The following is a 22525-nucleotide window of genomic DNA, read 5'->3' as shown; positions in this document are numbered from 1 at the left end:
CCCAGCGCTCCCAAGTCGTTCTTGGGCCTGCAGACGCAAATCCTCCCAGCAGGTCTCGTTAGCGCTTCCAGGCCCCCATCCCCAAATCCCCTCTCCCATTCCCCTCCCTCGCCGCCCCTCCCCCAAGCCCGACGGAGGCTCTGGGAGGCCCGGACTGACGAGCCCCGCGGCTCCAGAAGCCAAAGTCCGCCCGTGGGGACCGTTTTCCTCTCCACTGCTCTCAAGTGAACAACAAGGACGGAGGTGACCCTCGTCCAAAGGGCTTTTATCTGCCCTCCACAGCCGCGTGATCCCACCGCAGGTCCGAGGCAGAGCTTAAAAAGGAAAGAAAGAAAGTTAATGTGCATTAAGCACTGATCTTAAATAGGGGACATTATCTGCAATCTCTTTAAGTGGCAGCAGCACTCCCATGCAGAACAAAGACTGAGTGTCTGAGCTCCAAAAGCTTATAGGTAAAGTTTCAGTCCGATAAAAGCAACTTAAGCGCAAAAACACAGGTTTTCTCGGCCCCAGAAAACTGGCGGTTACTTTTTGCTCCCGATTCCCCAGCCAGGGTGATGTTTGTCTTTGCCCACCGCGGGGGGGTGGGGGGGGGTGACCCGAAGAGCAAAAGACCTCAGAACTACCCCTCACCCTCACGCCTAACACACCGACCTCCCTTGCGCCACGGTGATGACTTCTTTAGGACTAAGTCGTATTTGCTACTATTTGTTACAAAAGTAATTTCACATTAAAAAAAAAAAAAGCTGAAAACCACCAACAAAGGAAGAATGGGTGCTTAAAGTTCTTTTAAACCCTCACACCAAACTCATTCCCCGTTTAGATGTCAGAGGATGGGAGGCAGGACCAGGGCTGTAATTCATCTTGATTTGCTTCATTCTCCGGCAGTTTGCAAACTATAATCCTGCATAATTTCAGGAACAAGCAGCTTTAGAATTAATGGGTCAATATTATTTAAAACAAAACACGGGGAGCATGACCTTTGCCTCAACTACATATTGCTCGACAAGACTCAGGAAACTCCACTCTAACCTCTCAACCCCTGGGCTCTTTGAGAAACTAAAGGGCTGTGGTTATTAGAAATGGTCTTTGTTTCTTTTAATGTCTCGAAAGGATTTGGAAATAGTAATGTAATATAACATGAAGAATCTCTCTACTTAAGCCTGAGAGGTAAACGTGGAGGCCTAAATATTTTGAACTGAAGGTGTTTCCTTGTAAACTTATAGACGTATTCCTCTTGAGAGGAATGTATATAAATTGTAGATGTATACATACACACATACTTCTCCAGAACAATTTAGTGGATGTGCAGGTTCCCCCCTCCCCAAAGGAGTAAACTTGAGAGTCATTCCAAGCTAATGTACTTTCTAAATTTCTTTCCCCTTTCTTCTTTCCCTCTTATATTGCTAGCAATAATGGAATCCTCTGGGTGCAAGCCAAAGAAAAATCTGGGAAACAAGACCAGACTTCGCAGCCACCCCCCCTTTTTTTTTCTGAGAGTACCTCTTTTTTCTTTTTAGTTTCTGATGAATGACTATAATTTATTTCTACCAAATTTAAATAAGTACTGCTGCCTTGTGTATTTAACTAGGCAGGCAGAGGGAACTGGTTTGTTTAGGAAGCAGTGACTGAGAAACCCTGGCCAGGCGACAGAGGAGGGCAGAAAGAATCCAGACCAATTTGTATGCAGTATATTTTACTCCCATGAAATAAAACACATTTTTTTCATATTTGCTGAAAAGTAAAACAATAATATTGTACGAAATGTTATACACAGGGTAGGTTGTACATAGCAGTTTCAGGAACATCATTGCATCCACCAGAGAGACTATTCTAAAACTGATATTCACACATTTTTTTATAATAATAATATGTTAGAAACATACAGTGTGGCATTTAGTATATACATTCCTTTGCTCGCAAGCAAAAAATCCTAATCGCTTCTGTATAACATGCTTTATTTTAAAGCCTAACCTTTAAAAACACTGTTGTGATATTACTAACAACTGCTTTTTATAAAATTAATTTGACATTTCGATATATATACATCCTTTCAGTCATTTTAATGTTAACAACGCTAAACTTAAAAAATAACAAGCTTATAGTAATGTTAAAATGTCATATCCAGTCAAACATTTGTGTGTGTCCTTGCAACTGTTGGAAATACTTTTTAGTGAAAGATGTCAGACATTGAGGAAATTCCTTTGAAATCAAAGGAGCTCTCTTTAATTTAGTGGTTTCCCTTTTTCTCTATATCTTCTCTCTCTCTCTCTCCCTTTCTTTAGTGCCCACGACCTTCTAGCGTAATTCCCAGTCTTTCAACAAGGGCAGAGCTGCCCTATCCGGCACGGTCCTAGAATCCCGGCGCAGTGCGCGGCTCACACGGGCCGGTCCACGGCGTACTGGCAAGCACTCAGGTTGGACGCCGGGTTCTGCACGCTGGCGTAGCCGAAGCTGGAGTGCTGCTTTGCTTTCAGTCTCAGGCTGGCCAGGCTCGAGTTACACGTGTCCCTATAAACGTACGGAGGAGTCGGCGGCGCGTAAGGACAGGCGGGCGTGGGCACCGCGGAATTCAGCGACGGGCTGCTCAGGTTGTTCAAGTTATTCAGGCTGTTGAGGCTGGAGCCCGGGACGCCGGTCACCGCTGAGGGTACCATGCTGGACGACATGCTCATGGACGAGATGGAGTTGGGTGGGGAGAACATGCTCTGGGATGACAGGGGGTTGACGTTCATAGAGTTGAAGAAAGGGAAGCTCTTGGTGGACAGGGAGGCCGACGTGAGGCCCTTGGCGGCCCAGTTGTTGTACGAATAGCCCGGGTACATGTCGTCGTAGGGCTGCATAAGCCCGTTGAACTGCGGCCCAAAGCCATTCTTGCACAGCTCGGCCTGCTGGTTGCGTTCCCGCTTTCTCCATTTGGCCCGGCGATTTTTGAACCAAACCTGGGGGTGGAGGGCAAGGGAGCAAACAGACGCCACAGATCGGATTAGTAAAACCTAGATCCAGGAAAGCACCAGCAACCACCCCCGCTCGAACACACACCCGCACACCCTCCCCGCCACAGTTCCCCACCCCCACCCCACGGCCCCGTGCCCCAAGCTGCCAGAGCCCCGTCCCAACGCAGGGGGCCAGGCCGGTTCAGGCCTGTGAGCCCGGGCTCTGAGTTGTGCCACAAACCCCAGCACACCGCCTGGCGGCCTGCGAGTGGCTTATTCACTAACCCACGTCCTCCTCAGGGTCCAAAAACACTTACTGCAAAATAAACTCAGAGCAGCGGGCTTTCCGCCCAACCCTTCCCCGGCCACCTTGCAAACTTGCTTGCATTCCAAAGCCACAGTGATGAGGGCAAGGGGCTGGGAGGCCACCTCTCTCTCCTACAACTCCTCCTCCCCTCTCGAATCTCCACCGCCACCCCCTACTCCACGGAACGTGCGCCCTCAACAGGCGCCAGGCCACGACCCCCTTCCTCGCCTAGCAAAATAACCAAATAAAAAGTAAAAGACCACCTCCCTGACAGCTAATTAAACTCCGCGAGCCTGGCGTGTAAATCTCCGGGAACCCGGGAAGAGTCGCTTTGCAGCCTTCCCCTCCCTTCGCTCCAGTCCTTCATACCCTCCGCCCACCCCAGGCCAGACCCGCGCGCCCGGCGCTGCTCCGGCCGGGCCCGGCCTAGTCGCTGGGCTTTGCGGGCGGCCGCCCAGCCCCGCCAGCCCCCACCCGTGTCCGGTGGCCCAGACGCAACCCCATTCTCAATCCACATCGGGCCCGCCCGTAGCCCCAGACGGCGGTTATTGTGTATTGGAGCGAGGCCTGACCCGAGATTTCCGAGCTGACACCGATGATGTTTCACATTACACATCTCAGCCAGGCCCAGCCACCTAATCCGCTTTTTTCCCCCCCTTTTTCCCTTTCATTCTCGATTTCCTTTTTATCCCCCTTCCTCTTTGCACCCGACAGCTATAAAAAGGACGCCTCACTGCCCACTCGGCTGGACAAGCAGCGGGCCTGGAAGGAGGTAGTCCCAGGGAGCCTGAGCGCAGCGCTGCGGCGGCAGGAACTTGGAAGGGGCTGCTGAGAAGTCGGAGGGGGTGGGGGGAGGGTTTTCCGAAGGATTCCGGAGACCCCATAGATTGTGTTTTCATTTTAATTACTTGCCATTTCTACCCTGGGCCGTCTAAACTTTGCCCAGGCGAGAAGAGTACGTGTGAGGCCCGATCCCCAGATGCGCGTGAGAGCTACGAAAAACTGACCTTGTGCAAAAAAACACGCGGTCCGGGCCTGAGCCGTAGCTCTGCGCTGTTAAACTAAAACCATTTCCAACTTCAACCTGGCTCATTTATCCACTAGCACAGCCTCATTCCCTGCACACATGCCACTCAGAGAGTGCCTTCGGTCTCTCGGCTTTGGGAGTGCATTTTGGTCTCATTTCATCATTATTGCTAGAGTGTTTTCTTCTGTTTTCTCAGCTCTAACTGGGGGCTCTTTTTCTATCCAGAGCATTTTTTTTTTTAACAGCAAAGCCTCTGGCTCCTGCTATGCGTGTTTTCTGCTTCCAGAATCCTAACAAATTTGGAGTTTTCCACCGACCAGCACAAACCAGGATATTGGGTAATTTAAGTTCATTTTTGCCAATCCATAAAGTACAGATTTGCTACAAAGGTAAGCCCTTTCTTTAATAAAACTATTATGATTGGGAGGAAGGGTGTGAGTAACAGTCTCCTGAGAAAAGATAAATAAACCAAACCGAAAAGTCTTTCTTCTTTTCTTTCTAAGAGGACCGTCAGCGTAGCAGTTGTGTATTAAAACTGCTTCCGCAGATCACAAAACCAGGGGATAGGGTGTGGAAGAGATCTGAATGGCAGAAAAACCGCAAAGACTGTGTAAGGAGGGAGAGGAGAGGAGAGAAAGGGCCGGGCTAGGCCTGGCGCGGAAGTTTTCCAGGGAGGGCAAACCCCTGCGTGTCTCCGGCGGGTTTTCCTTGTTAAAGGCGCTCAGGTTGGAGCCTGTCCTCGGCTCCTGGCCTGGGACGGATCTTATTAGCGCTCGTCTGGCGAATACAAGCCGGGAACACAATGCCCTGTGTAGGGGAATGCACGCGGCCGCGTTTGGGAGCGCGCAGTGGGTCGGGGCGTGGAGCCGGAGCCGCTCCCGGCGCCTGCGCCAGGCCCGCGGCCAGTCTCGGAAGAGGGAGCTGTAACCTCGCAACTGGGGCCGCCGTGAGAGGCCATCTGCCTTTGCAAAGGCACCCACCCGAGCCCTCCCGGACAGCGCTGCCTTCCACACTCTCTCCCGGGCTACAGGGCCGGCATCCCCGCAACGCCCTCCCCGCTAGCCCTCCCAGCCTCCGTGCGGGCTCCTACCCGGACTCGGGCTTCCGTAAGGTTGGTCCACACGGCGATTTCTTCGCGCGTGGACATGTCCGGGTAGCGGTTCCTCTGGAAAGTGGCCTCCAGTTCCTGCAGCTGCTGGCTGGTGAAGTGAGTCCGCTGCCGCCGCTGCCTCTTCTTCTTGGACGGGTCTTCGGCGCCCACGTCCTCATTCTTTCCCTGCTGGCTCTTATCTTTCTCTGAAAACGAAACACACAGAGGTCCCCGTCAGCATGCCCACCTGCTACCCGCGAACGCCAACTGGACCAGGCGGCAGAGGCCGGGGAAGAGCTGGGCTGCCTGGCGGGGGAGGAGGGTGTGGAGCGGCCGCTCCGGGCCAGGGAAAGAGCTGCGTCTGCAGGGTGTGCAGACGTGAGTGTGGGTGTGCGCGCCCCACCGCCTCTCTTCCTCCAGCGCCGCACGTTTTATTTACACGTTTATCTCACTGCGACGGCACACTCATTTTTATAGCCTGTGCTTTCAGGTATATTTATAAGCTTCTGCGTGGACACACCAAATCTCCCGGGACACCCACACGCGCGCGTTTTACAGAACCCCCTCGTAAAAAGCTCAGATTTCGATGCGGTTTCGGAAGGCTAGGAAAAGTAGGCTTCGGGATTCGGCGAGGCACCCAAGTTCCTCTGCCCTTTAGGAAAACCGCCTGTTCTTCTGAGGCGTAGTTTCACAAATATTTTTCTAACAAGCGGAGCTTCTTGGTAGCTGAAAGCCGAGAGCAGAACAGGGGACGCATGGGGGCTCGGGGAGCGGCCTCTGAAGGTCTTCGAATGGAGATACTGGGATTTTTGTGACCCAAAAAACAGAAAGGAGGCCAGGATCGGAATAGGGAGGGCGGCAGAACTGCCCGCGTGGATCGCGCCACCCCAGCCGGGCAGTCCAGGCAGAGCGAACGGGACGAGGGGTCAACACAACCCTGGCACCAGAAGTTCTGCGGGGAGCGGGCTACAGGACCACTCCCACCACGCCTCCCCCAGGAGGGGCCGACTTCCTCGGGGGCGAGAAGGGCCGAGCGGCGCGGGGCCACGCGGCGCCTTACCTGCGGCCTCGGGGCTGGAGGTGTCAGAGATGGTGTGCACCTCCAGCCTGTGCTTGGAAGAGTCCAGGGAGCGGGTCTGACCGGGAGCCAGGACCGAAGCCATGGCCAGCGGCTGGGGATGGTGACAGGAGGAGGACGAGGAGGCGGCCAACAGCTTGGTCCCTGCTGCTCGGTGCTCAAAGTGCAGCGGGCCTTTCATGCAGTTCATGGACGAAGGAGCGCGCCGCCCTACGAGTCCTGGGCTGCCGCCCGGCCGAAGCCCCGCCGCCGCCGCCGCCTGCTCCGCTTCCCGCTCTAGGCGCGGAGTTTCCTCGCGGTGGCCGCCGCGGGCAGAGCAGGGAACACAACCCCGGCAGAGTCCTCGAGCCGAGCCGCCCCAGTCCCCTTCGGAAGGCTCAAGCGAAAGGGTCCGGCGGCCGAAAGTCAGCGGGCCAAAGGAGATATGGGGATGTGGGTAGGAGAGCACGGTTCGGAGCGTCTTTGGGGAGCAGGCTTCCAAGCTCCAAAGCGAAACAAGAGTGGGCAAAGACCCCTTTCTTCCCTCCCTCCAGTACCCCTCCAATAAGGAAAGCTAACGCCGCCGTTTGCGCTCTGCCCGCCCCCCGCGCGGCAGCCCTGACAGCGAAGTGTCAAGAGTGACAGGGACAGGTAGCTGTTATTAGATCTCCTGCGGCGGCGGCGGCGGCAGCGGCGCGGGCCTCTGGGCGCACCCTCCGCGGTGCGCACACGCACACTCCCTCGGGCGGTCGAGCTCGAGCCCGGCCTCGCCGCAGCTCAGGTCCCAGCACCCAGGCGAGCGACGGACCAGCTCTGCGGCTCCAAGCTTCCCTGTTGGCCTAACATCTTAAAACCAGAGGCGGGCTTCCTGGTGCCGAGACGTCACTCGGCCGCTGCCCTCCCCAACCCTCCCCGCCTCCTCCCAGACCCTTCGCCGGCTGGAGTGACGTGACTCCGCACCAATCAGGAGCCCCCGAGCCGCGACCGAGGGACAGTCCTGTCTGCACCTATCAGCTGTGCGGGGCCGGGCTAATACCTCGCTGTGCCCGCCGAGTCTACACCCGGCGGCTCCCGGGAATTCTGCTCCGGCCCGGCCAAAGACGATCCGGCTTTTAGTTCTGGTGGGGAGGTGGAAATATGCGGCTGGGAGTAAAAGGCTCGTCAGAAAGAAGCGGAAAGATCGAAGGCTGAGAGGTATAAGGATCAACAAGACACCCAGCCACCCTCCCCTCCTTCCTTTTGTGTCTCACTACATTCATTTCCCACCGAGAGGTGTTTTTCTCCCCCGTATGGAGAGGAGACATGCTACTTAAAACCAGAAAAATTTCAGAACACCAACAAATCATCTCTCCGATCTTAAATTTTCCAAACAGTCTGTCAAGTGAATGCTGCGGAGCTAATCTGAAGAAGCTTTACTTTAATTGCAAAGAAGACAGAGCCAAGAGAGGCTAATAAATTAGAATTCGAGAAGCAAATGGATCCGTCAAAAGAAAATTACCTTGACTTTAAACGAACAACTGTTTGGTGGTTCACTCTGGATTTATACAAGAATAAAAAGTCGCCTCAGATCACGTTCTCTGTAATGCTTATTAGTCCCCAGACAGAAAACACACAATAGACTAGAAACTCTAACCCAGCATTTTCAAAATGCTGAAAGCTTATCCATTCTACTTAACATTGATTCAGACACATATCCGAGAGCTTTCAAATTCCTTATACACTGTATTAAGCTCATCCTAACCCGAGAGAGCCACGCTTTAAATTCAACTCTCTTGTTTACTTTGTTACCAGATTCAAACCCATAAAGCCTGTAGAATCAACAACCTTGAGCTAATTATATATAAAATATGCTTTAATGAATTTCCATACAATTAAGAATGTTGCCAAATAACCAATTTCAAGGATAATTTTTAAGTCATTTTCTATTCCTAGGAGCTCCAGGCTGTCTTGAATTGGTGGAGTCCATAGGCAGAGGCAGTAGGTTGTCGGCAAAAGCCTAGGAGAACATTCAGCAAGGAAAAGCAAAGCCTTGTTCATTTATTTAAAACAAAAGGAAAAAACACCTTTGGGGACATCTAAATCTTTACAGCTCTATTTCCAAAGAAATTAAAGAAAGAAACTCAAAGTTATCATTCAAAATAATTTGTGAAAGTCCTTTTGTCCTCCGGCTTAGGTCAGCTGGAGAGCACAAACTAATCTCCCCTGGGTTTCTGCATTGATGATTGCTTTATTGTGGAGTTAGTGTTATCATCCCTGAATGTGTATTTGTTTGACGTTACAGTCAATGATTTGCAACACCAGTATGAGGTATCTTCAGAAAACTCCCTCCTTGTCCTTGTTCCCAAGATTGGGAAACTTTTCAATCTGAGGCAGAGTGGACGAAGCAGACTACAAATACGTTTGTAACCTATGTGTCTCTCCTTTGCCCTGCTCCCGCTTCCCCCCCACCATATCTGCAACTCCTCCCCCATTTTAAACAAGCTTGAGAGCAGTCCAAGAACCAAATGAGAATTCTTCAGTCTCTCCCCAAAGTATCATGCCACTTTAAGAAGAATTTAGCTACAAGGAGGAACTTTCTTCATAGGAAGCTTTAAATCAGCATTTCTGGTTTTAACCTTTTATTCCAGTTAACCCCATTCCATGCATACACACACCTGCTTAGAGCAGAACACATCCTCATGTGACAGGTCTGCATTAGCTGAGGCTCATACGTCCAGCTATATTAGGTCCTGAAATCTTATCACTAAATTATACATGTTACATAAGCAGCCTGTTGGTAAAGAAGGTTAAATTAATTTACATTCTGCTCATTAACTGGTGCTTAAATGATGCATTTTATCCCTGAGATTTGGTGGAGAATCTCCTTCTCAGACCCCCCAGTGTTTCACTGAAGACAATGCTCTTACATTTGTAGTGGTTTTTAATCTGATAAGACACTAATTTGCTTAAGTCTTTTAAATAAGGGTTTTAAATGTTTCTCACCATTTTCTTATTGAATTTCCTCTAATTCCCCCAAGACCATAAAGTATATGTGTAAAGTAAATATTTCCTCCCATTACACTGCCAACTGATGACCTATAAGTAAGTCAATATGAATCCAGCCCTTTTCTGCCCAATGTGTTTACTAATCATATTCTAGTATCTTCTCTTAAACCTCAGCATAGCTGCAATCCCCACAATACCATACGCTCAAGCCTTCATATCACAAAGAAACTCAATCACATCAAAGAATGAAAGATTCTCCTCCATAGTGAGCATACTTTTTTTCCTTGTCTCTTCAACATTCAAACCCTGGAGTTGCAATTTTTGGTGGAGGCTCTGAGTGGTTTTCAAAACTCCTTACTCAGGAGAGCTGAGAAGCTCCACAGAGCCATGTAGATTTCTAAGCCCATCTCTCATTAAACCCATGGAATTTTGATTTAAGCTCTTTGGCTCTGTTGACTAACAGAACTTTCCTCAAGGCAAATACAGTATGAAGGACCTAAACCAACCTCCAAAGTGGGTGAAAAATCTAAGGGCAAATGACAGCTCCCCGTAGTGCCAACGTGTGGAAATGCTGGTGATCAGCCTGAAAGCCTAAAAAGATAAGGTATCTTAAACTATATTGATCCATTGCAAAGTCAAGTGGAGAATAAAGAAAGACAAATTACTTGAAGAACTCTGGTTACGCAAAAATGAAATCATATATACATACGCATATATCTATCTATAGATAGAAATACACATACATAATATATCCCCCCCCCAAGAAAAACCCCAACTGAGGCAGGGAGGTATTTCTTTGCATTTTTCTAGCCAGAGTTTCAACTCTCTCCTAATCTTCTAATCACTTCACACACTCTGAGTTTGGGTGATACCCTTTCCAGCCCCAACAGCGTTCACTCCACCGGTGGTAGGAGTGCTCCAACATGAAAAGTCTAGATGAGGAAAAGCAAGTATGTAGTGGGGAATGAAGAAACATTTTTCAGTTAAAACTCTAGTGGTGGTGGGCAATTTTTAGATTTAATCTACAAAAAACCTGTGGGTGCAAATGTATAGGCAATACAGATGACAAAGGAGCTGGAAGTAAGGGAACCTTAGGTATTCTGTCAGTTCAGAGCTACTGTTACCCGCCTGTCCCCCACTCTTCTTTGACTGGTCCTAGAAATTACTATGACTTCAGCCTCCATCACAGAAATTGCCAATTCAGAAAAAACCCAGCATGGTCGGTTCGGGGAAGCTGGAGGTGCTGCACAGTTGCGGTGGGGAAAGGACAGGAAGCCCAGCGCGGCTTTGGGTTTTCCACTCAGAAGAAATCAGGGATCGTCTCAATCGGGTTTTCTTGCTTATTCTTTCAAAGAAAGACCCTTGAGGAGGGAAATGTGTGACACGGGGTCAGGCGTGTTTTGAGCTGGTATTTGCCACCGATTACCAGCCTTAAGGTCTTATTTAATTTCACACTCTTCAGGGTTAGTTGCACAAAGGCCCTCTGGCCATTGCGGCGAGAATGGGTTGGGTAGCGCCGCCAAACTCTCGGCTGTGGCGGCCGGGATATGAACTGGGACCCAACCAAGTGACCCTTGACTTCTGGGAAAAAAAAAAAAAAAATCTGTCCTCAAAGCTCACCTGGAAGATGGTTCAGTTAGATGTCTCCTTGCGCTGTCAGGCCGTAGAGGGGTGGTAGTCTCGCTCCCGTCCAGGCCAGCTCAAGGACGAGACCCGCCCGGACTCAGGTCGGAGGCACGTGACAGGCGTGAGTGTGTGTATGCGCGAGCGTGCGGTGTTAGGCGCAGAGGTCAGAGGGAGACCTTGCACCTTGCCCGGAGAAGTGGCTCTGCCTCCCCTCCTTCCCCTGCCTGGCTCTTCTCTGCCCGCAAATCAAGCTGGAAAGGGCCGCTTCACTGTCCTCCCCCCACCCCAGTCACGAAGCCGAAGCACCCAGAAATTAAAGGCTTTATTGTGGCTGATTCCGCCTCCCCCATTCCCTAAATGGAATAAAAAAGTGCAGGTTTGTAAAAAGTGGCGGATTCTTTTCGGAATCAGAAGTCTGTAGAGGTACTGAGCAACATCCGTCCTCTCTGGGTCCCTGCAAATGGTCCCCATATTTCCGTTCCCACACTGTGGCTTCAAGTTTGGGATAGCTGGCTGCTGGGCGGTTCTCTTCACCCCACACTGGCGGGTGGAGAGAAGAGCGAGAGATTCGAGGGGGGTCGGGGAGGTGGGAGGACTACCGCAATCACTAAACCCACGTGCTGTAATGCCTTTTCACATCAGCCTGTTAATGCTACAGGTTTATTAGGGGCTCATTTAATCGTCGAACTGCAACTAGTCGTGGAAAAGTAAAATAAAGAGAACGGTATATTTGTGTATAGAGGTAAGAGAGAGATAGAGGAATGAGATAAACATCAACATCTAGGTCCAGACAGATAGAAATGACAAGGGACTAACTAAAGTTACTTAAAAAAAAAAAAGGGGGATTGAAATGCTCCTCTTTCTCTATTTTCCCTCTTCAGCTCATGTCCCGTCTCCCTTTCTATTTCTCTTGTTCCCCTTCTTTCTGTCTTCCCTCTCCCAGACATGCTGGTAGCTAACATTCAGCATTAGTTGTCATGGTGACCATAAATCACATAAATCCAAAAATACCCACCTATAATCTGAGATGAAGCTTTTATTTCCCTAGTGAAATAATATTTTAAAAACTGTCAGCTGACAAAAAAAAAAGGAACCCACATCATTGTCGTAACACAAGTAATATATTACTTCTAAAGGTTTAAATTAAAATGTCAGCCTGTTAAAAACATGCTGGGAGAATCTTGGGCACTCTTCATGTCACATCCTCACAATGAAGTTGACTGCATCACTCCCTATCGCTGTTTAACACATACACGTAATTTTGCCTGCTCTCTCTCCTTCTATTCATTTCTTCCCTCCCTTCCCAACTACCTTAGTCCTCACAGACTGTCTGCCTTAAGTTGTAAAAGAAAGGAGCGTCCTCAGGATCAGAAAGGAGCTCAGTCCTTTGCCTGAGTCTTCTGAGGACCTTGTATGTTGGTCCTCTGTTATCAATCACTTCCTTAAATGAAAGATGGGTGCCTTGGGGGAAAAGGTGCTGGTCAGGGCCACAATGGGGGAGACTTTCTAGAGGAATGGAGAAGAGAGAAAAGCGGAGGGAAGGACTGGTGGGGAAAAGACGGAGTAGTGGAGAACTGAGCGGGGCGGCCAGCTTCTGTGATTACGTCTAGCCCAGGAAAGGTATGTATATTCTCCCACTCTTGCCTTTTTCTCCTGAGAGGAAACTTTCCCATTTGAAGACGCTGAGCGGGGGGTGGGAGGAAGGAGGGTGGCGGCCGCAGTTGGGCCTTTTGTCTTCTACCTTGGGCTTGTTGTCTTTTGCCTATCTTTGGATTACAGGGTATTCGCCTAGATGAAGAGCCATTAATTACCCATTCAGTCAATATTAGGAAGACGACAAAGCTTTTTACATAGGATTAAGAAGACATCAGATTGTTCCATTAGTATATTCCTGCTCACGAATAAGCTTTCGTTATACATTTCCTTCTCCCCCGAGTCGCTCTAACAACTGCTGCATATATTAACAGCGGGCGGTGCGGGATGACAGTCGAGCCAGCCTCGCGAAACTTTGGGCGCGCACCGCGTCAGTACCGAGGAACGCGACCTGTAAAGACTACTGTGCGGGCGGAAATCCGCTGGGACTGACTACTTTTGGACAATTTCCCCTCTTGGGAGGAAAAAAAACCCACACAGAAAGGAGAGGCAGCTTCTACCGATAAGCTGCAGATTTGGCGTGGGGTGGGGTGTGGGTAGAAAAAAAATGGAATTCTCCCCTTCCCCAGCTCCGCGCTTCCGGAGACCTCACGCCTCTGCAGCACGCCCCGGTCCCCTGACCCCTCTTCGCACTAAGAGCCCTCCACCTTTCTAAACACCCCCCCTTCTTTCTGACCACGCTCAAGCCGGAGCGCCGCCCCACGCAGCACCATTTTGCCTTTTGCTGGAGGTGGTCTGGGCTGCTTTCGCGGTGCTCCTTGTGAGCATTAAAATAGCTCTGTAACGGCGAAGGGAAACCAGACGATTTGATTTGGGGGGCGCGGGGGGGGATACATTAGGAATCCACGGTGTATGTGCTCCGCAAGCATTTGGTGATTGAGTGAATAGGGCTCTGCGGCCGCCAAGGCGGCGGGGGTTACCGCGGGTGCTCTGAAGAAGACGGGCACCCGGCTGCTGCCGCAGGAGACGGTGTGTGTCGCGGCGGGGCCTTGGAGTCCCTGTCCCTAGGGAAGGAAGTCTGCGCGCACCAGACGCCCGGGTCGAACACTTTCAGCCCAACTGCTCTGCCAAAACGATTTAAAAATTAATGGCATCGCTGGGGGAGGCCCGGCGAAGGTACCCGCCCCCGGTCCGGTCGCGAAGCCAGGCTCGGGGACCGAAAGGCGGCAGCTCGGTCGATTCCAGCTGCGAATCCAGAGCCACGGCCCCTAAACTTTAAAGGTATTGACAGGGGAGGATCATTCCGTCCTCTTCCCGAAGGCGAAGACAACTTTTTGAGTTCCTCCAAACGGAGCTCCTTTCGGGACACCCAAAGCGGGGAAAAGCCAAGGACCTCTGTTCCAGGGGGATGTTCTAAGCGGGCCTCTGCCCCTTCTGTGTGGGGGATGCTGTTTAACTTGTCAACTCTTCCTGTCTTCACCTGCCATACCTAGCCACCCCTCTCTTCACCCTCTCTCAAACCCCTGGCTTTAGGGGATCTTCAGCCTACTCCCTGCCCCCTCCCGTTTCGGGGTTCTAGCCAGGCTGTGGGTATCAAGGGGATGGGGACTCGCTTGCGATGGGACGCAGAGGTCGGGCCTCCCAGAGGTCGACACTGTCAACTCCGAAAACGTTTTCAGTCTTCAGTGAGGACACCGTGTTTTGGGGGGATGAGGGAGAATAGTACCAATAATAGAATAGCATGGCCCTTTTCGAAAATCGCATGTCATTGTAAACACTTTTCTTTTTAAAAGCCAAAAAAAAAGCAAATAAAAACTAAAAAATTAAGGAGAAAAATCATTTTTCTCTTTCTTTCCTTCTTTCTTTCTTTTCTTTTCTTTCTTTCTCTCTTTCTTTCGCAGGCTGTCGATAGGAGTTTGCATATTCCATAAGTTAAATTTACTTCTACTCAGTAAAGGGGACTGTGGCAACCTTCCTTCTATGGCTTTGCCCACTCGTGTGTGACATTTTTGGTCTAATCCCATTCCCTAAACGCCAATAAAATCAAGAATTTCAGCATTTTTCCTATCACGTGTCTCTTCTTAATTAATGGCATTAAACATGTTTGGGCAGCAATTTTCCTCTTCGGTCCAAAAGGTAGAAAACAGACTTAGCTGTGTGGGGAAGAGCCTATCACTGCACTAAAATAATCCGGGCCTGAACATAATGGTTAAGAAAACAATCGTTTGTTATTTCTAGCTCTTTATTTGTTTGCTAATTACCAAAAGCGAACGCCCAGGAGCGCCTGCCTGAACGGTGACAGGAGCAGACAGGACTCACCGGCTCTCCGCCGCCTCTTGCCCACCTAGGAAGCCCCCATCCCACCTCAGGCTTCCCCTCCAAGGGGTCCTAAGCTCTCGTGGAAGCCACCTGTCCTCAGAAACCATTCCTGGGGTCAAGAAAACACTGGATTGGGGTGGGGGTGGGAGGAGACATTTTGCATCTCTCGGCTCCCAGCGCTGCGAGAAATGTCAACCTCGGCTGGACCGCGGCCGGCCCGCGCTGTGCGAAGCGAGACTGGGGAGCTCCCCTAGCCTGGCCGGAGCCGGCGCTGAACACGCACAAAGCATTTTCCCCGGGAGTCATCGCTGCTCTTGATTTTTAACCATATCCCAAACATACTCTGGTGTAATAATTTATTTTTACGACCGATTATCAAACAGAAGAAGAATTTAACACAATCTTAATGACAGAAATCACCCGACGTTATCTCTACATGGCCCCATTTAACCCCATGGGGTTAATCCCGGACAAGTGAGCGTTTAACTGGCCCAGCAGGAGGACTTAGCGATATTGCGCAGTGTCGAGGCCGTTGTGCTCCACACCACTTTAGACGTTTTATTCCAACAAATGATGCTTTTCTCTCCAATTCACTGGGAAGCCCAGTGCGGGGCTTTTGTTTTCTTCTCGGTAATACGGTTTGTTTACTTGGCGGGGAGTCCCAATTCGCTCCCCTCTAGCACACATTACATTTGTATCCTTACACTTTAATCCGGAAAGAGGGGGTTAGGGGCTGAGGACTGTGAGGGCTTTATCTCCTCACGTTATCAAAGGTCAACAACCTCCTAAGGATAGGCACTTATTTATTAAGGGGCCTGGAAAACACGGAGAATAGACGAACGGTAAATTTGAGTTTTTCACGTATTCCAAAGGAAAGGTTGTCCTCTCATCCCCTCTCTGTCTCTCTGTCTCTCTCTGTCTCTGTCTCTCTCTCTCACACACACACACCTAAAAGACACGTTTCAATTCAACAAGATCTGTGCGTAGGAGACGTTTTAAGTTTGACACACGCCTGCACACTTTGAGCAGCAATATCCCTTGCCTTGTCCAGAGTGAAACCGATCAACCACACTACCAAAACCCGAGATCCCGCAACCAGCACAACAGGTAGGTTCGTGTCGACAGGGGCACACACTCCATTCCACCCTCGGCTGCTGCGCGCAGTTGCTGCCCTCAGGCTCTGCAGGGCTGTTGTCAGCTCGCCGCCGGGGCGAACCTACGCCAGCCCGAGCCTCGCGTGCTGGCCTTCCGCGGTAAACCCCGCGCCCACAAGCCTGGGAGGGGCGCGGCCGAGGGCCGTCGGTACGGGGTGGGCCCTGCCGCTGCTGCATGCAGTGGGACGTGGTGAGCGACAGAGGTCGCTGTTGGACCACTTTTCCACGCCAGCTAGCGGCACAGAGGTAGGTTGGGGGTGTGCACAGATCAGGCCACACATCAGGAGATGATCAGGAGAGAGCGAGAAGGAGAGGGAGAGGTGATGGGTCTCAGGAGTGCAGTATAATTTGGGGAAGGGAATTAACGTTCCTTGGACGGCTGCTTCCCATCCCAACCAGAGGCCAAGTTCCGAGCAGGCGCGCCCCGTCTGGCGGCCTCGCCTGCGTGCGTCTCACCCGAGCCCCAGAGGACCGGAGGCTGGTGCCCAGCGCGCGGCCTGCGCCTCGTTCTCGGCCTTACCATTGGCGCCGGGATGCTGCCTCGGGAAGAGCTTGCTGCTGGCCGCCTCTTTCCGGCTCTCGGGGGAGTCCGTGAACTCGACCTTTTTGATTTCGGAGTCTTTGGGGAAGAGGCATTCAACGGCCGCCGGCTGCACGCCTGGGCCACGCGCGCCCGCCCCACGTGCCGGGAGAGAGACGCCCCGGATGGCGGCGGAAAGTAGCGGGGGTCGAGGAGGTTGGGAGAGGGAGGCAGGACGGAGGAGAAAGAGGGACAAAGAGCAAAGACCCAGTTAGAGGAAAGAGCGGAGGACACTCCCGTCTCCCGGACCCTCTGGCAACCCGGCGCAGGGCGGCGTTCTCTCTCCGCGCCTCCCCGGCTGCCAGCAGCTCCCGTCGGGAGGCGGAGGCCCGGGGCTTCGACACGCGGCGACAGGCTCCCTCTCTATCCACAACCCCCCACTGGGAGAGGCCACCGGCGTCCTGGTTCTGATTTCCTTCCTGCTCTGGCCGACCCCTCGGGGAAGCGCCCGTCGCGCGGCCTCGCCACGGGACCAGTGCCCTCTCGCCGCCCTCGCGTGTCGCGGTCTCCCGTCGGGTGACCCTGGCGGAAGAAACGACTCTTACCTAATTGCACACACGCCGACACTAGTTTGCGGCAGTTGGTCTCCATTCCCCGTTATCTGCAAAATGGAAGAGAAGGAGGGCTGTGAGAAGCGGCGGCGGGCGAGCGCGCAGGGCTCAAAGCAGGCTACCTGTGGGGCAGACGACTTCGACACTAGCTATTAGGCGCCTAGTCTGTGCTAGGTTTCAGGCGTGTTTCTCGAACCTGACAGTCTCTGGCAGCCCAGCCTCATTCCCACCCTTGCCCCCGGTCCAGGACATCTGAATGTTTACCAAAGAGGGGCGAGGGAATGTGCCTCCAGAGTTGCAGCAAATGGGTCCAGGAGCTCTTGGCCGATCAAGTCACCGTGTTCTGGGAACCTAGGCTGTGGAACTACTCACAGGGGAGTCTGTGTCAGGGGTTAAAAGCCCGTCTGAACACGAGGACAGCCTTAGCAGATACAAAATTTGGGGATGAGTGAAGAGGACTTTCTCCTTGGAGAGTTGCACGTGAAGGCCAGCACAGTGGCTGTCCGTTAGCTGAAGCCTAGTAAACATTTATAGAGTGCCAGAGTCAACTTGTTCCTGTCCTAGGTAACAGTTCCCCTCGATTTTCTGTAATTCTGAAACGAACAGGACTCCCTAGGCCTAGGGTGCTCCAGGAGCGAGCTGGCTTCGGGCCTCTCATCCATCAGGAGCCACTTTTCCATATTTAGCCACACTTTGCCCTGGAGATACTCACCCGGCCATTTATTTACCCTAAAGTATGATTTAAGATCGCAGAGCAGGGGAACGGGGTGAAGTGACTGAGATTGAGGAGAGCGTGGCAAACGTCCCCCGGAGGGTTTACTGCCCGCCGAGGACAGAGAAATAGCTCTGAGAGACCGGCTCCTCCAGTTCTCCCCCTTCTCCTCCCCGGCAAACCAGATCTTCTCCAAATTTCCAACCACAACGCAGCGAGCCAAGCGTTTAACGTGCGCCCCCTTCTCCGCCACGAGCAAACCGGGAGAGGTGGGTGGCGAGGGGCTCTGTCGGGGTGGGTAGAAGAGCCGCGGCTGCTTTAAAGACGGAAGGAAAGAAAGGTGCCCGCTCCTCAGGCCCCTTGGATCTCGGCGCCTGCCTCGCTCCACGCTACCCAGGGTACGCCGGCGGCGGAAGGGCCCACCTCACTCAGGTCCGGGGCTGGGGCTGGGGGGCGGGCGATACCCTGCTGCGCAAGGGGCGGAGGCTGGGCAGGGAGCTAGGGGGGGTCTGGCTCTGGCGGAGTCGCATTTCCCGGCTCCTCGGCCTCTCCTGGAAGGAGCCGGGGCCCAGGGGCCTCTGGCCAAGGTCGCTGCCTAGAGGAGGGGCTGCCCCGCGCGGCGGCGTGGGGCTCCAGGGATGGGGACCGCCAGGCGGTTCCCCCACCCGCTAGCGTGGACGCGGGCGGGGGCTCTGCCGATGCTTGCGGGCCCGGGGGCCCAGAAGTAGCAGTTTGGTGGCTCCAGATTTAGTGATTCTGCAGTAAAATCACAGGATTAGTCCCTGATTGAGATGTCTGTTCATGAGATATTACAAAATTCATTATCACAGCTTTCTACTAACTCGATATGAAGTAACACAGATGGGATTTTATTAGTCCAGACTTCAAATGTTTACTTATGATAATTTCAGGGGAAATTTGCATGTCATCCTCATTTCGATAATCTTTTTTTTTTTTTTAACTTCTGAATTGGCTGCATTATTAGCCGGTAGCCAGAGCTTTGCAGATGGTAACCGCAAATAGTTTTTATTTTTTTTAATAGTAAAATATACAAGAGAAAAAGATCGGGTAGCTCAGTGTAAAGTCAGTCAATTATTACACATTCTCCCCCCACTCCCAAGCTTCAGTGCTGAAGACCAAACAAAGCAATACAAAACAAATCTTCAAGAACTCCTCTCTAAAGACTGAAAAGAAGGTCAAGGCATGTTTCTTAGCTCACTCCTACATGTCCTTATGACTTGGGGATTTATTTTGCAGTCAAAATGAGTCCTGAAACCTGCTTTTTTTTTTCTCCTTCATATAATGACCAGGCTTACTAGATGAATTGAGTCTAAATATCTGGGGAAGGTAATTTTTAGAAAGAGACCTCCAATTCCTGCCTGCTGATCCTTAAACTTGCCCTGTCAAGGCAAGTCTTACAAGACAAATTTGGCTGCCGGATTTAGAGACTGGCTTCAATGGCTAATCTCACAAATTAAGATGAGCAACTTTTCCCGTTGGGAAGTTGTTCTCACCCCAAAAGTTCATGTCCTGCTTGGAATGTATACGCCAGGCAATCTTGTTTTGGCCAACGTGAGTTTTCTATTGTGAGCTTACTAAAAAGCACGACACAGCTAATGGGAGCACCCAGAGCCACACTGGCTAAGGCAGGCAGGCAGGCAAGCCCTAAGGAATAAAACAATTTACTTAAAAATTATTTCTGCTGACTGCCAAAAGATGAAATTGCAGGAATGAAATATAGTCCTAATAATTCCACATCCTTTCACATTTCCCTCCTTTCCATTCAAGTTGTTACCCTATAACAAAATCTTTAATGGAAAGTTTAAAAATAAACATGGCAAGAACATATGTTTTCAATGAACTAAATTAGTGAGATTAGTCAGTAAATTAATTTGCAGTGGGTAATCATTTAAGGAAATTAAAATACTGCTTAACATAGTTCTGTATTTTAGCAGTTTAAGCCTTCTTTTAAACCAATTAATATCGATGCTTCAGGAACACTTGAGGACAAACATGCTCAACTTGAGGAACAAAGCACCTGAATAATTTAAGTGTAGTTTTTCTGAGGTAGAGCAAAACATTCCATAAATGAAGTAGCTATTTCATTTTTAGGGAAGGTTTGATTGTTGAAACCTTGTATGTTTATTTTGTTACATCAACAAAAATCCTCAATCTATATTGCTTAAGTGCTTTGTTTCCTTGACATAACTGGTATTTGAATTTTTAGATGGATTTCCTCCAAAACGATATTAAAAGCATCTTTAATTCTTATTAATGGCCTAAAAAGAATGCAAGGAAATCTCTCAAAATCAAATTTTTCATAAAATATTTTAGAATGTATGAATTTCCTATATTATTTTAATTCATGATAGTAAATTTCTTTAAAAATTTAGTTTAGTAAGACATGCTACTTGCACAAATAGAAAAAAAGAGTAAAATAAAAATCACACTACCCTATGATGGTTTGATTTCTAAACTGCTTAGGAAAGTAAAATCATTAAATTGTATTAAAAAGAGAAACATACTTCTCAGATTTAGAATCATAATTTTTTTCTTGTGGACGGTTGGAAAACAGTCCTGTCCCCTGCACCCATTTAAAATGTATCTCCCGAAGTGCAAGATTGGAATTGACTGGTAATCAATTTAAAGGATTTATAATCCGAAGTAATTGTGTGAGCTTGGCATTCAGGCCTGGCTCCCAGGTAATTCGCTTGGGCCTGAGAGGTCACTCACTGCCAGTTAAGATGGAATCTTTTTCCAATTGGTAACAATGGGAAGGGGGCTAATCTTCCAATAGCTGAAACTTTGTACAGAGCCCTTTATCTTGAGAATGCTAATCCTCAGTTTGAGGATTTGTCCCTGTAGTGTTGGCACCAAGATTTAAGGGAAGATACCTCCTTTTAAATGCCAGCCATGGTCTCGCTTCCCACTCGACTTCAGCACCCCGTAGATTGTTAGCGTCTGTGACTGGGGACGAAAGGAACAGGGCTTTGCGAGGTCTGTTTGCCAACTGCGTTACCTCGGGGGAAAGGCAGCCCCAAGAGCCACAAATCACCTACGGTGAAAATTCTCCAAAGTGGAACAAATTTCCAAACTCGCATTATCTCACATCCCTGCGGGAGAGACGGCCTCCACTTACCGGCTACCGGGAGAGAGCTGCTGTCTCCGCGTCCCGCCGCGTCCCGGAGAGATTTCCAGCGAACCGAGGCACGGGCTGCACCGCAAACGCCCGAAAGCCGGGCCGAGAGGGCGGCGAGGCTCCGGAGGGCGCCGAGTTCCGAGGGGGTCCAAGGGCGCGCAGTGGCCTCCGGAATCTAGCCGTCACTGGCCGTTTCTTTCTGCTCTTCTCCAGCTTTCTCGCTCGCTCTCGCACTCTCTCTCCCCTCCCTCGCTCTCATCCCTCTCTCTTCCCTCAGCTCCGACTCCGTGTGGGGAGTGACGTGACGTCAGCAGAGATTCCACCAAACTCCACTGCACAGTGGCGGGCTGGCGGGCGGGCGGGCAGCCGAGCCGGCAGCGCGGCGGGCGATCAAGGGGCGAGCGCAGCGCTTGGGCGAGCGCGGGGGGAGCCCGCAGGGGCGACGGGAAACGGGGCAGGGGAGAGAGGTGGAGGCCGGCGGGCCGCGGAGTCGGGAGCTGGAGAAGGAGCCGGGAGAGCGAAACAGGAGAGGGAGCCGGGCAGGGCGCTTAGACAGGAGCCGACTGAGCCGCAGGCGCAAGCACTCCCACTGTGGAAAGGAGCACAAGAAGGGAGGTTGGGAAGGAGGAGAAGAAAAAGGAATCTGCGCCAAACCGGGAGCTCTAATAAATCAGAGGGGGAGCGCAAGGGCGTCGGGGAGACGGAAACGTACTCCTGGGGGGTGGGGTGGCAAACCCAGACGGGTAGGGAGGAAGAGATGGAGAAAGTGGCCCAAGAAATGGAACAAAGGACAGTGTACATGGGTTTATCTGGGGGCAAGGCTTGTGGGGTGTGAGTTTGAATGTGCCTCTGTGTGACCTTCTTTCAGGCCTGCAGGGTTGACGAAAGAGGTCATAGAAACCAGGGATTGCGGGGGACACTGGAGGCTGGAGAGAAGGCAGGCGGGGTGGGGTGAGAGAGGATGACTGAGGAGATATCCGGAAAAGTGGGGATGAGCGGGGGGTCGGTGGGGTGACTGGGTTTGGGAAGAGGGTGGGAGAGAGACAGCGAGAAGGGAGCGAGCAAGGCTAGTCAGCCGGGGAAGGCCGGGATGCCTGGCCCAGCACCACCAGCCGGGACACCGGGCCCGAGGTCAAGGCGGGTGGACCAGACGCGCAGCACCCGGTGTCGGCGCGCAGGTGGGCATGGCCGCGCACTGACCAGTGTGCACGAAGGGATTGCGCTGGACGAGGCTCGGGTGTTCACTGAGTCTAGAATTTCCTCTCCTGTACCTACACTCAACAAGTTCACTCCGGGTCACGGCTATCTCATTTTTTAAAATGACGAGGTTAAGGTTCCTGGCGAGCATGGTATTAAATTGCAAGGGATGATGGGGTGGGGGGGAAGGAAGCTCCCCTCAAATCAACATTTGCTCCTAAAAATCGAAGAACGTGTGAAGTTAGAGGGGTC

General features: G+C 51.2%; 1 protein-coding gene across 3 annotated transcripts; it reads right to left on the bottom strand.

Annotated features, from left to right (window-relative positions):
- Positions 1-1679: 1679 nt before the first annotated feature.
- PITX2 (paired like homeodomain 2) lies at positions 1680-21381 on the bottom strand. 3 transcript variants are annotated; one of them, XM_067735314.1, is made up of 5 exons: positions 21077-21381; positions 17220-17275; positions 16615-16752; positions 5361-5566; positions 1680-2942 (listed from the first exon to the last, which is right to left on the bottom strand). In XM_067735314.1, exons 2-5 carry the CDS (start codon positions 17263-17265, stop codon positions 2379-2381), a joined length of 954 nt encoding a protein of 317 aa, XP_067591415.1. In that variant the 5' UTR covers positions 17266-17275; positions 21077-21381; the 3' UTR covers positions 1680-2378. The 3 variants fall into 3 exon arrangements, with proteins under 3 accessions (XP_067591415.1, XP_067591416.1, XP_067591413.1); XM_067735315.1 differs by lacking the exon at positions 16615-16752 and having other exon boundaries at positions 21077-21377; XM_067735312.1 differs by lacking the exons at positions 16615-16752; positions 17220-17275; positions 21077-21381 and adding an exon at positions 6421-7311.
- Positions 21382-22525: the final 1144 nt, after the last annotated feature.

The sequence above is a fragment of the Pseudorca crassidens genome, chromosome 4, assembly GCF_039906515.1.
Source record: "Pseudorca crassidens isolate mPseCra1 chromosome 4, mPseCra1.hap1, whole genome shotgun sequence".
NCBI lineage: Eukaryota > Metazoa > Chordata > Mammalia > Artiodactyla > Delphinidae > Pseudorca > Pseudorca crassidens.
Note: the sequence above shows the minus strand (reverse complement) of the source record. Positions and strands in the feature narration are given on the sequence as shown.